This window comes from Eriocheir sinensis, chromosome 68 (assembly GCF_024679095.1).
Source record: "Eriocheir sinensis breed Jianghai 21 chromosome 68, ASM2467909v1, whole genome shotgun sequence".
Classification (NCBI taxonomy): Eukaryota; Metazoa; Arthropoda; class Malacostraca; order Decapoda; family Varunidae; genus Eriocheir; species Eriocheir sinensis.
In genome coordinates, this window is record NC_066576.1 from 8,449,002 (window position 1) to 8,463,785 (window position 14,784).

The window sequence follows — 14,784 nt, forward strand, 5'->3', positions numbered from 1 at the left end:
TGCCATAATGTCTCTCTCTCTCTCTCTCTCTCTCTCTCTCTCTCTCTCTCTCTCTCTCTCTCTCTCTCTCTCTCTCTCTCTCTCTCTCTCTCTCTCTCTCTCTCTCGCTCTCTCTCTCTCTCTCTCCCCGTTATCCTTCTCCTGCCTCTTTGTCTCCACTCTCTCTCTCTCTCTCTCTCTCTCTCTCTCTCTCTCTCTCTCTCTCTCTCTCTCTCTCTCTCTCTCTCTCTCTCTCTCTCTCTCTCTCTCTCTCTCCCCGTTATCAAGCGCCTGCCTCTCTCTCTCTCTCTCTCTCTCTCTCTCTCTCTCTCTCTCTCTCTCTCTCTCTCTCTCTCTCTCTCTCTCTCTCCGTTATCCTTCATCTGCCTCTTTTTCTCCAGTCTTATTCTGCATTGTCATTCTTCCTCGGCCTAATCTCTCCTCCTCCTCCTCCTCCTCCTCCTCCTCCTCCTCCTCCTCCTCCTTCTGTTGTGCATTTCCCGAGGTCATTTTTGCAGAGTTTAGTGTTTCGTCCTAAAACGGGGAGGACAACGATGATTATTAAATTTTTTGTGTTTGTCTGTGTTGTGTTGTACGTGCTGAGTGTGTGTTTGTCTGTGCTTGAATGCTAAGTGATAGTTTTGTTGTTGTTGATGGTGATGATTGTGATTATGATGATGAGAATATGATTAGTAGTATTAGATTAGACATGCTACTACTACTACTACTACTACTACTACTACTACTACTACTATTACTACTACTACTACTACTACTACTACTACTATTTCTCCTACTACTAATACTACCACTACTACTACTACCACTACTAATATTTCTCCTACTACTACTACTATTACTACTACTACTACTACTACTACTACTATTTCTCCTACTACTACTACTACTACTACTACTTCTACTTTTCCTCAACTCCTCTTCTCCTTTCTCTACCTCCTCTCTCCTTGCCTTCTACCCCTTCTTTACCTCCCTTCACTTCTTCCTCTCCATCTCCTCCTCCTCCTCCTCTCTTTTCCTCCTCCCTTCTTCCATCCCCTTCCCGCCTTCCCTCTTCATTTTTTTTCTTTTTTTATTCAAGACAGCTCAAGGGCACAAAAAAGGAAACAATAATAAAAAAAAAGCGGCCCCCTTCCCTCCCTTCCCTCTACTACTACTACTACTACTACTACTACTACTACTATGTGATGACTTGCACGGGGCTGTCATGGGTGTTTCCGCGCCGCAAGCCTCCAACTCAACCGCAGTGATGGGTGCGGTCAGCGGTCTTTGTTTGTTTAGTATTCTCCGCCTCGTCATCATCCTCGTCATCACCATTATCATCATCACCACCCTTTCATTGTCAGTAAGCTGTTCAACCTTCATCGTCATCCTTGTAGTCATCATCATCATCATCATCTCTCGTTGTCAGTGAGGTGCTCAACAAACACACTACCTGTTGTCTTTGTTGTTTATCTGAAGGTTCGTAAGTTGGTTTTCTTCGACACTTTCACCATCATCACCATCATCACCATCATCACCATCATCACACCCTCCCATCGTCAGTCATAATCTGCTGTGTGTTTGTTGTTTATCTGAATGCTCGTAAGTTGGTTTTCTCAGACACTTTCACCATCCTCGCTGTCATCACCATCATCACCATCATCACCATCATCACACCCTCCCATCGTCAGTCATCTGCTCAACACTAAACTTAATCTGCTGTGTGTTTGTTGTTTATCTGAATGTTCTTAAGTTGATTTTATTAGACACTTTCACCATCATCATCACCATCATCACCATCATCACACCCTCCCATCGTCAGTCATCTGCTCACCACTAAACTTAATCTGCTGTGTGTTTGTTGTTTATCTGAATGCTCGTAAGTTGGTTTTCTCAGACACTTTCACCATCCTCGCTGTCATCACCATCATCACCATCATCACACCCTCCCATCGTCAGTCATCTGCTCACCACAAAACTTAATCTGCTGTGTGTTTGTTGTTTATCTGAATGCTCGTAAGTTGGTTTTCTTCGACACTTTCACCATCATCACCATCATCATCATCACCATCACTACCCATTTTTTTCAGTCAGGTGCTCAACAAAAATATTACCTGCTGTGTGTTTGTTGTTTATCTGAATGCTCGTAAGTTGGTTTTCTCACTTTCACCATCATCACCATCATCACCATCACCATTGTCAATCAGGCGCTTAACAAACACATTATCTGCTGTCTGTTTGTTGTTTGTTTGAAGGTTCTAAATTTGGGACTCTCAGGTCGGTATTATAAGAGACTCGCTTCTCACATCAGCTAGTTCTGAAGGTCAAAGAGTGGGTCAGTCGGGTTCTAATGAGTGTTTCTTGAGGTTCACGGTACAGAAGAAGGGTCACACTACCACCAGGGTCATAAAACTACTACTGGAAATGCCTACAACTCCTACGAAAGCCTTGTCAAATATGTGTTCTTGGGCGGCGAAATGTCTTATGATACAACCCTCAGACGTTTCCACCTCTCCTGCCATCTCGTTCCAAAGGCTAATATGAAGTGTAATTGGATTTTCTTGGGTGTTTTTCACGTTTAAGGTACAGAAGAGGGGTCAAACTACCACCAGGGTCATAAATGTACCTCTGGAAATGCCCAATACACCTTCAAAAGCCCTGTCAAATGCGAGTGTGTGAGCGGCGAAGCGTTTGAGAAGAAGGGTCAGATTAACACCAGGGTCATAAAACTACTCCTGGAAATGCCCACAACTCCTACGAAAGCCTTGTCAAATATGTGTTCTTTGGGCGATGGAATGTTTTATGATACGACCGTCAGACGCTTCCACCTCTCAATGCATCTATTTCCATAGGCCAAAATGAAGTGTAATTAGGTTTTCTTGGGTGTTTTTCACGTTTAAGGTACAGAAGAGGGGTCAAACTACCACCAGGGTCATAAATGTACCTCTGGAAATGCCCAATACCCCTTCAAAAGCCCTGTCAAATGCGAGTGTGTGAGCGGCGAAGCGTTTGAGAAGAAGGGTCAAACTACCACCAGGGTCATAAATGTACCTCTGGAAATGCCCAATACCCCTTCAAAAGCCCTGTCAAATATAAGTGTGTAAGCGACGAAGCGTTCATGAAAATATGTCTTGCAATACGACCGTGACTCAGACGCTTCCGCTTCCTACATCAACTATTAAAAAAGAAGACAAGGAGATTAGTCGGGTTCTTATATATTTTTCACATTCATGGTTCAGAAGAAAAGTTAAACTACCACACACACGTCCACCAAGCCATGAAACTACCTGCCAAGGAAATGCTCACACAACCCTTGCGAAAACCTTGTCGAATACCTACGTGTGCCAGATGTGTGCTTGGGCGCCGAAATGGTTAAGAATAAGGCCCGTGCTTGTCTCAGGGTTGCGGCACTCACACAGGCAGAATTTTAAGCTTGTGGGATCCCTTACTGGCTGCCCGTGTATGAAAAAGTTGGAAAGTTTCGTTTAGTCGGCGCAACATCTGTGGTCATATGCCGGAGAGAGACAGAAGGGGAAGAAATTATAGGAGAAGGGAACAGACCTCAGGAGACTGGACACAACCCCCGATTAATACCTGGTACCCATTCACTGCTGGGTGGACAGGGGCGTAGGGTATCGGAAAAGCCGCCCAAATTTTTCCACTCCGCCCGGAAATCGAACCATCCAGGTATCCGGGTATTTTTTTTATTTTTTATTATTATTATTATTTTTTTTTTTTTAGCTCCAAGTGACGTCATCCCGCTGCCTCGCCCCAAAACCGCCTCCTGCGCTTACCGGTCGCAGTTTTGAAGCAGAGTGTAGCAGCGACGGGCCAAATTTGTGGCTTTACCGTGTAGCAGCGACGGGCCAAATTTGTGGCTTTACCGTGTAGCAGCGACGGGCCAAATTTGTGGCTTTACCGTGTAGCAGCGACGGGCCAAATTTGTGGCTTCACCGTGTAGCAGCGACTGGCCAAATTTGTGCCACGATATAACCCCAAAAAAACAGATGATTCATAAACTGATCACAAATGCGTTGATATATATTATGAAATGGTTTACGTGAGTGATGATTTTTTCTCATTTTTCTCGCTTAGAGGGACCTTTAAGAAACATGGTCCCTGCAGCTACCGGGTTAAGAAAGACTCCATGGTGCTGACTAACACTCACAAAGACCTGATACCCAAGGATCATAGGGCAGTATTACTAAACATTTCGTTGCCCAAGTTCACATATTTGACAAGGCTTTCGTAGGAGTTTGGGGCATTTCCAGGATTAATGTTATGGTAGTTTTATCCTTCTTCTGTACCGTGAACCTAAAGAAACACTCATAAGGGCCTGATTGACTCCCTCTTTGACCTTTAGAAATAGCTGATATGAAAAGCGAAGATGTCTTATAATATCGACCATAATACCCACATAAGACCCATTACCAAAGGACAACAAGCCACCTAGTAACAAGGACAAGGGTGTGAGTTGGCCGCCACCCGTCCCTCACTCCGCCCGTTAAAACCAATAATTCACCATGGCGAAACTTTCTGATCTCGCCTTCTCGCCTCGCCTTCCAGCCCTGGGTCGTCGGTCTGTCGCTCATATGCCTGGCTATCGATTGGCTGGTGTCCCTTCACGTGCGGGCGGCTCCTACCTCTCTCGGCCTGTCTATCTATCTATCTATCTTTCTATGTATCTATCTATCTGGACGCCACCCTGCTCCTTGGCCGCTGCAGTGCTCACAGACGGATACACTGGGTGAGGACGAGGCCCCGGCTCGCGACCACCTGGAGTTTGTCGGCCAGCGCCTCGTGCTCGGCGAGGGCCAGCTCGACCTGCCGCTGCAGGCAGTCCAGACTCCTCCGTGCGTGTGCCGCGAGCCATAGGGGCTCCCGCAGTCCGCCAGCACCAGGGCTGCCGAGGGGCGACAGGCCGCAATCAACGAAAGGGTCCCGTGGAGGTGCCAGGTGCAGGGCCCCAAGCCACGGAGTTTCTGCCAGGCGGCCCCGCACCCTCCCTAGGCGGCTCGTGTGGGGGCCCGCGGCCTGCCACGCCCGCCGCAGCTCAAGCACCTTGGAGGTGCTGCGCGCGGCGCCCCACAGCAGGCAGCAGACTGCCAGACAAGCCACCAGGCACGCGATGCGTGCAACTTTTGCTTGAGCTGCTGAAGGTTTTATTTGGGGATAAAAAAAATAGTTGGCAACAGCAAACAATGGATCTACGAAAATAGAGAAGGATGATTGAGCGGGGAAAAAAAAAAAACCTAAAATATTAAACGATGATAAAACATAAGGGCGAGAAACACAGGCAAGATTATGAAAAGAATAAAAGACAAGAAAGAAGGAGAGCGCAGAAGTAATAAGGAAATGAAAATAAAAGAGAGACAAAATTAAAAGAGAAGAAAGAGAAAAATATATCATGTGTAAAAATATCTAAACATTCTAAAAATGAATGCATGAATATTAATTACAAGCGAAGTTTGATATATTGACAAAATAAATTTTGATGAATACTATTATTGCTACTATATTTTAATACTGCCACTCATTGCTTTACTTTTAAATCTTAGGTACCTTTTGCGTAAGAGAGAGAGAGAGAGAGAGAGAGAATAAATGAATGAATATATGAATGAATATATGCGGTGCTACGCTCTCCGAGGCCACGCGAGTCTGGTGTGCTGGTGCCGGTCGGTGACAAGCGTGTTCACACTCCCCAACACTGACAGGCTCTGGGCCGGGCAGTACCGGAGCGGACCTGCAAAATATTCTCCCCGACAATCCTGACCGGCAAGTGTTGGTGACGGTCCGGCCGGAGACGTGCAGGTCCGTAGCAGTGTGAACACAACAATGGGTTTCCCGTTGAAGAGTATTTTGTCGGTTCGGTGCCGGCCACTTTGCGTATAGTGTGAATCAGCCTTTGTAGGTGGTGTGTGTGTGTGTGTGTGTGTGTGTGCGCTTTTGTTTAGTGTATATGTTCATTCCGAGTTTAAAATATAGTCCAGTGTGTTTTATAGATTTCAACTGTTTTAGTTATTTTTATTTGTTTGTTTGTTTTTAACGTGTTTCTTGTGTGTTTTGTGGTGCTAAGTGCTTTTATTACCTTGTACGTATTCTGCGTTTTTGTTTAGTGTATATTTTCATTCTGAGTCCTAAAGAAATGCTAGTTTTTGGACCATCTTGTAGAATAGAGATTGATGCGTTGTTATTGTAAGTTGTGGTCAATAAATATCTATCTATCTATCTGTGTGTGTGTGTGTGTGTGTGTGTGTGTGTGTGTGTGGTGTGGTGTGGGACAGGCAGAAGGTGTGGGTCCGCTTGAGTCCCTGAGTGTGTGTGTGTGTGTGTGTGTGTGTGTGTGTGTGTGTGTGTGTGTGTGTGGTGTGGGACAGGCAGAAGGTGTGGGTCCGCTTGAGTCCCCGAGTGTGTGCCTTCCTGGGCCTCAGCATCATCCCGTTTTCAACACCTGACATCCTGCCCAAAGGTTATCTGTTTGTGGCCTTAATGCGGCTATTGTTCGTGTGTGTGTGTGTGTGTGTGTGTGTGTGTGTGTGTGTGTGTGTGTGTGTGTGTGTTGCCTCACTGTTTTTCTGCGCGTTAACTGTATTTTATCAAGAATTGCATCCCATCTGTCTGTCATCCTGTTACAAGACCACGAACACACACACACACACACACACACACACACACACACACACACACACACACACACACACCTATTAGTTTCTTGTATTTTTAATTTGTATATTTTCAGCCATACGTCTGCCTTACATTAATAAACCTATTATTATTATTATTATTATTATTATTATTATTATTATTATTATTACACACAGGCACACACACACACAAACACACACACACACACACACACACACACACACAGACAGACAGAGACAGACACACACACACACACACACACACACACACACACACACACACACACACACACACACACACACACACACACACACACACACACACACACACACACACACACACACACACACACACACACACACACACACCTGTTTAGATGCTCGTAATGTCACCTTTAATTAGTGATTTCCGGTAACACGTAAGACTTACAAACACCTGTTACACACCTTTGAAAAGTGGAGTTTATTTTAAGTTGTGATTTTAGGAGTTTTATTTGAAGTAATTGTGATTTTTTTTTTCTCTATTTTCCTTCATAAGACAAAGCATTTTTCTCTTCCTTGTTTTATTCACACAATTTTATTACTGTTTTTTGTTTACTATGACTTGTATTTTGCTTCTTTTTTATTTATTTTTTTATTTTTTTCGTTCACTCCATAACACAGTGTTCCTCCTTTCTTTTTTTTTTCTTTTTTTTATTCATCTCATAAGTTGTAATTTTAGGAGTTTTATTTTGAGTAATTGTGATTTTTTTTCTATTTTCCTTCATAAGACAAAGCATTTTTCTCTTCCTTGCCTTATTCACCCAATTTTATTACTGTTTTTTGTTTACCATGATTTGTATTTTGCTTTTTTTTTATTTTTTTTTATTTTTTTTTTTTTTCCTCATAAGTTGTGATTTTAGGAGTTTATTTTGAGTAATTGATTTTTTTTCTATTTTCCTTCATAATACAAAGCATTTTTCTTTCCCTTGCTTTATTCACACAATTTTATTACTCTTTTTGTTTACCATGACTTGTATTTTGCTTTCTTTTTCCATCGTTCACTTCATGACACACATAATGTTCCTCCTTTTTTTTTAATTCATCTTTCTTCCAATATTTTCACCATGATTGGCACTTCACTTCTTTTTTTCTTATTTCCCTTCATAATAGAAGCAATTACCTTCCTTTATACCTATATTTTCTCACCAATCTTCCTTTCTTTCTTTTTCCTTCCTTTTTATCCTTCGTTAATATATTTTACTTCTCTATATTTACTTTCATAGAACAAACATTTTTTCTTCCTTTCAACCTATTTTCTCACCCATTTTCCTTCTTTTCTTTCTTTTTTCCTTCCTTTTTATCCTTCGTCAATATATTTTACTTCTCTATATTTACTTTCATAGAACAAACATTTTTTCTTCCTTTCGACCTGTTTTCTCACCAATCTTTCTTTCTTTTTCCTTCCTTTTTATCCTCCGTCAATATATTTTACTTCTCTGTATTTACTTTAATTGAACAAACATTTTTTCTTCCTTTCGACCTGTTTTCTCACCCATCGTCCTTCCTTTCTTTCTTTTTTCCTTCCTTTTTATCCCCCGTCAATATATTTTACTTCTCTATATTTACTTTCATAGAACATACATTTTTTCTTCCTTTCGACTTGTTTTCTTATCCATCTTCCTTCGTTCTTACTTCTTTCCTTTTCACTCCCTTTCCGCCTTCCTTCATTTATATATTTTACCTTCTCCCTTTAACATCTGCCGCCTCTAATATATACCTATCTTATTACTCATCTCTCTTCTTCCTTTCTTCCCCTTTTCTCCTTCTTTCATCTATGTAATTACACTTCAATTCTTCATTAAAAAAAATTCTCCGATCTATTTCCGTTCTCACCCCCTTTTCCATTTTTCCTGCATATTTTTCCTTCCCTCGTCAATATGTTTATTCTCCCTACTCTCCTTTTTAACCTTTCCTCCTCCTCCTCCCCCCTCCCCCTCCTTCCCCATCCTTGTCCTCCCCATCACAATAAGTAGAAGTTGCTGTTTGTAAGGTCAATCTTTTTTTTTTTTTCTTTATTCTTTTATTTCAGTAACTTTATGATTTTTCCTTCCGTGTTTTTTTGTTTTAATATTATATCTGGTTCTCTTTATTAAGCTTTTTTTGGGTTTATGGAAGTCAAGATTATTTTTAGGACGGGATGTAATTTTATTTTATTTATTTGTTTCTTCATTAATTTATTTGTTATTTTTTGTGTGTATTTTTTAAGGACTGTCGAGTTCGTATTTGTGTGTGTGTGTGTGTGTGTGTGTGTGTGTGTGTGTGTGTGTGTGTGTGTGTGTGTGTGTGTGTGTGGACAAGAATATCATATTAACGTAACTACATCACAAAGACATCTGACAAAGAGTTTTTATTTAATTATAACAATGAACACACACACACACACACACACACACAGTTGAATTCAGGCGGAAGTGACATTTAGCTTTGCATCATCGTCCTCCTCCTCCTCCTCCTCCTCCTCATCATCATCATCATCATTATAAGGAAGCGACATTTAGCTATTGCGTGTGTCTTCTTGAAAGTTCTTATCAATTTGTACCTTAGTGAGAATGAGTCTTGCTGGAAAAGTGTGTGTGTGTGTGTGTGTGTGTGTGTGTGTGTGTGTGTGTGTGTGTGTGTGTTTCTGGTCACTGTTTTAGTCTTAGTATATTAAAGTCTGTTTAAATTTTCCCTTTTGATAATTGCGTTTTTATTTTTGGCGTTTTTTTAACTTGTTTACTTTTTTAATTATATTTTGTTGCGCATTTTATTTATTTCGTCCAATGATTTAGCTTTTTGATTATTGCGTTATTATTTTTGGCGTTTTTTTAACTTGTTTACTTTTTTAATTATTTTTTGTTGAGCATTTTATTTATTTCGTCCAATGATTTAGCTTTTTGATTATTTCGTTATTTTTTGCCATTTTTTTTAACTTGTTTACTTTTTTTAATTATTTTTTGTTGCGTATTTTATTTATTTCGTCCAATGATTTAGCTTTTTGATTATTGCGTTATTATTTTTGCGTTTTTTTTCACTTGTTTACCTTTTTTTAATTATTTTTTGTTGCGCATTTTATTTATTTCGTCCAATGATTTAGCTTTTTAATTATTGCTTTATTTTTTGCCATTTTTTTTAACTTGTTTACTTCTTTTAATTATTTTTTGTTGCGCATTTTATTTATTTCGTCCAATGATTTAGTTTTCAGTCTATCTACTTATTTGTGTCTTTCTGTTCATCTATTTCCGTCCGTCTTCATCTATCTTTAAATGTGTGTATTTACCTAGTTGTAGTTTTACAGGGCCTGGGCTTACGCTCGTGTGGTCCCGTCTCCGTATCTATAATTATCCAACTTTTCCTTGTGTGTGTGTATGTGTGTGTGTGTGTGTGTGTGTGTGTGTGTGTGTGCGTGCTTGCAATGGCGCATCGCTCAATCCCTATTTGCCATGTTCGTGATAGAGTTAGTGTTATGATGGAAAGCTGAAGGACGGAGTGGAGGTGGTGGGGGTGATGAAGGTGGTGGTGATGCTGGTAGTAGAGGTGGTGGGAGTGGAAGTGCTGGCAGGGGTTGAGGGAGGGGTAGGGGTGCTGATAAGGGTAAGGGATGGTGGTGGTGGTGGTGGAGGAGCGGTGATGGCGGCGGAAATGAGTGAACGTTGGGCGCTTAGAGAGAGAGAGAGAGAGAGAGAGAGAGAGGAGATAGGAAGAGCTTAGACTCGCTTGACTAGATGAACCATTGCAACTTGAACGAAACATTATGGTCACACACACACACACACACACACACACACACACACACACAGCGGCCTTGAGTGAGTGTGAGCGAAGCAAACGGAGACAACCACCACCAATGCCACTCCCTCTCCACCTCCTCGCCTCTCCACTCCTGTCTCAAGCCTCTTTAGTGGACAATGAGGAAGAAGGAACTGCGCATCTCTCATATTGCATCGTCCCCCCTACCCCTCCCCCTCTCCTCTCCTCCCCCCCCCCTTCCTCCCCCCCCCCTTTCTTTGTACGTTCCACATTATGCTCGTGATAGAATAATGGCGCGTGTTTGTTGTGTGTGCTGTTGTTTCGGGGTGACTGTGTGCGTTGTAGTGAGAGAGAGAGAGAGAGGGGGGCAGATATGTAAGTAGATTATAGGAATGGTAGGAATGGAGCAAGTGGAGGCGACAGAGAGAGAGAGGGGGGGGGCAGATATGTAAGTAGATTATAGGAATGGAAGAAATGAAGCAAGTGGAGGCGAGAGAGAGAGAGAGAGAGAGATTGCACAGATAGAGACAAATATTAGATGGATTGGTAGTGACAAAGACTTATCGAGATGGACTCAGACAGACAGACAGACATAGATAGACAGAGATACAGAATATGACTTCAGTAATTCCACGTTACGACATTATCTCTCTCTCTCTCTCTCTCTCTCTCTCTCTCTCTCTCTCTCTCTCTCTCTCTCTCTCTCTCTCTCTCTCTCTCTCTCTCTCTCTCTCTCTCTCTCTCTCTCAAATATTCCTCATATGCATGACTTAAGTTTTATGAGTGTGTGTGTGTGTGTGTGTGTGTGTGTGTGTGTGTGTGTGTGTGTGTGTGTGTGTGATCAGACGAAGAAATATTTTTGAGCACACAAGAGAGAGAGAGAGAGAGAGAGAGAGAGAGAGAGAGAGAGAGAGAGAGAGCAGTGTGTGTAGTAACTTAATGTCTTTCTATCCTTTGTTCCCTTGTTTTTCGTACCATCATCATCATAATCATCAGCCCGCGGATAATTATGAACGCGGCGGGAAATACAAATGTTTTTCTTCTGAGCTCCACTCCATATTTATGATGTTTTTTACTGCCGCTGCGAGGGTGTTTTTCAAAGCTGCAAGACACGCCCATTAAATCCTCAGGCGGATGCGCTAATTACCACTTTCGTTTATGAGCAGAAGCGGTGCATTTAAATAGATATTTTAAGTGTTATTTCAAAAGGAATGTCGTGTCCCTGTTTACATTAGCTGTGACCTTATGCCCCGCCCATTTTTTTCTTACCACCAATAAGATTACGAATTTCCCTGGATTTAAGAGCAGAAACGATGCAGTTAACCAAATATTTTAAGTGTATTTTTAAAAGATATACATTTAAAGTGTTATTTCAAAAGGCATGTCACGGTCCTGTTTACATTAGCTGCGATATTAAGCCCCGCCCACTGTTTTCTTACCACCAATGAGATTTCGAATTTCCCTGGATTTAAGAGCAGAAGCGATGCATTTAAGCAAGTATTTTAACTGTATTTTAAAATATATAATTTAAGTGTTATTTCAAAGGGCATGTCGCGGTCTTGCCCTTGTTTACATTAGTTGTGACCTTAAGCCCCGCCCACAAATTCCCAACCACCAATAAGATTTCGCCTTCTCCAGGATCGTTTTGTATGTGACCAACGCCAGATATTTTTATACATCACATTAATATTATTTTTTTTTTCTCTCTCTCTCTCTCTCTCTCTCTCTCTCTCTCTCTCTCTCTCTCTCTCTCTCTCTCTCTCTCTCTCTCTCTCTCTCTCTCTCTCTCTCTCTCTCTCTCTCTCTCTCTCTCTATTTATCTAAATGTCATTTTCTCTCCTCTCTCTCTTATAATCTCTCTCTCTCTCTCTCTCTCTCTCTCTCTCTCTCTCTCTCTCTCTCTCTCTCTCTCTCTCTCTCTCTCTGTTATTGTCATTATTATCATCATTAGCAAGAGTAACATATCATCATCTTCCGTAATCTTCGCTTCATCGTCATCATCATCATCATCATAATATTGGTCACTAATTGGAGATTTTATTTATTACCAACTTCTTTTTCTAATTTACGATCTCCGTTCTCTTTCTCTCTCTTTCCCTCCTCCTCCTCCTCCTCCTCCTCCCGTTCATAATTATGGGGCAGGTAGCTAAGCCGTGATTGGCCAAGCAATAAGCCGGCGTCATCACCACCACCACCACCACCTCTACCCTAATCATCACCACCACCACCACTACCCTAATCACCACCACCACCACCAACAACAACAACACTACCTTAGTCATCATCACCACCACAACCACCTAATACACTTCCCCACCACCACCACCACCACAACCACTACTACTACTACTACTACTACTACTACTACTATATACTTTCACATACACTAGACTATCCCCCTACCATCATCAGTCGCTACCACCACTTTCATCACCACCACCAAAACCACAACCCCTAACATCACCACCACCACCTACCCCCCATCCTATCACCACCACCACCGCCACCCTAATCATTTAATCATTTTCATCATTTTCATTAAGCCTCATCTACCCCCTCCTTCCCCTCCGCCCTCCCCTTTCCCTTCAGGCCATTTTCCGGGACACTAACCTCCTCCATCCCTTCCTCTCCTCCCCTTCCCTCCGCTTCCCCTTCTTCCTAAAGCACCCGGCTCACACACCTGCGTTGCAAGATTGTCGTACTCAGCTTCTTATATTCGCTTATTTCAGACCAAAAACCGCCGCACTCATAAAACTAACGATACCCATTTCTAGTTATTGCTAAAAATGTTATTTATAGAAGGTTTTTAATGATCGTTATGTGTTGGAAATAGGAAAATCCAGTGTGGAGAGTACGATAACGTGACAGCCCTGCACCTGACCCCCTACATCAACAGAACCCATTTTGCACTGCAGTAGATTTTACCCGTGAACGCGGTCCACTGGGAAACTACTGTAGAGACATTCCCCTCACCTTGTACACAGTTCTTGGTGACGGAAATCCTGAGTTGACCGACATTTTGACGCTTTTCTGAACCCGGTAGCAGCGACGGGCCAAATTTGTGCCATGATATAACCCCCCCAAAAAAATAGATGATGCATAAACTGATCACAAACGCTTTGATATATATTATGAAATGGTTTATGTGAGGGATGATTTTTTGTCATTTTTGTCGCTTAGAGGGACCATTAAGAAACATGATCCGCGCTGTTACTGGGTTAAGAGAGACTTGCTTGATCGACGAGATGTGACCGAAATATATGTTGTTGTTTTCCTGGGTACGTAATTTTCCATATCAGTATACATAAAAATATCTATCTCTTACAGAGGTAGTATTATATATATCCTCTGTAACCCAATGTTTTGTTACTGTTGTGGCTCACGTGATAATCAGGAGGTGAGTAGCGGGTTTTATTTTCAGATTTGTTACCTTTTTTTATGCCCTTGAACTGAATCCTCTACAATAAAAAAAAAAAAAGTATATAAAATTGAGTAGCGGGCTTTTTTTTAAGATTTGTTACCTTTTTTTATGCCCTTGAATTGACCCCTCTGCTGTAAAAAAAAAAAAAAAGTGATGCATATAAACTTTATATATATGTTATCTCATTTTTATATGCGATGTTGTGTACATGTGTGTCCCTCCCCACCCCTGCCTAGCTAGCTTTGGTTAGGTACCCCGGATGTAACTTTCACCATTTCTATCTCTATGGGTCGTATCACAAGACATTTCGCCGCCCAAGAACACCTAATTGACAAGGCTTTCGCAGGAGTTGTGGGCATTTCCAGGAGTAGTTTTATGACCCTGGTGGTAGTTTGACCCTTCCTCTGTACCCTGAACCTAAAAAACACTCATTACAACCTGATTGATTCCCCCTTTGACCTTTAGAAACAGCTGATGTGAGAAGCGAGTATCTTGTAATACCAGCCTGTATCTTAAGTGGTGTGTGTGTGCTGAATGGATGACTTGTGAATTCCTTTTCCATACGTTTTATTTCCCTATTCCCGCTTTCTTTTTCATTTCTCATGCTAATAGTAACAAGGGATATATTTTTACTTCGTTTCTCTATGTTCATCTTTTTCCTCCATTCTCATATAACGTTTTCCTTGGCCCTCTTTTTTCCTCTCCATACGTTTTATTTCCCTATTCCTGTTTCCTTTTTCACTTCTCATGCTAATAGTAACAAGGGATATATTTTTACTTCGTTTCTCTATGTTCATCTTTTTCCTCCATTCTCATATAACGTTTTCCTTGGCCCTCTTTTTTCCTCTCCATACGTTTTATTTCCCTATTCCCGTTTTCTTTTTCAGTTCTCATGCTAATAGTAACAAGGGATATATTTTTACTTCGTTTCTCTATGTTCGTCTTTTTCCTCCATTCTCATATAACGTT

The 14,784-nt window shown here is 41.6% G+C and overlaps 1 protein-coding gene across 5 annotated transcripts in view; it reads left to right on the plus strand.

Annotated features, from left to right (window-relative positions):
* The window catches only part of LOC126988257 (beta-arrestin-1-like), a 141,034-nt gene that overhangs the window by 47,101 nt on the left and 79,149 nt on the right, over window positions 1–14,784 (plus strand). For 3 of the 5 annotated variants that reach the window (XM_050846315.1, XM_050846307.1, XM_050846306.1), the window contains exon 1: window positions 13,640–13,672. The exons of the other annotated variants lie outside the window; for them this stretch is intronic. In XM_050846315.1, the coding sequence (XP_050702272.1) occupies window positions 13,655–13,672 (18 nt within the window). In that variant the 5' untranslated portion in view covers window positions 13,640–13,654. Of the gene's footprint in view, window positions 1–13,639; window positions 13,673–14,784 lie in introns of those variants that run through there. 5 annotated transcript variants of the gene reach the window in all.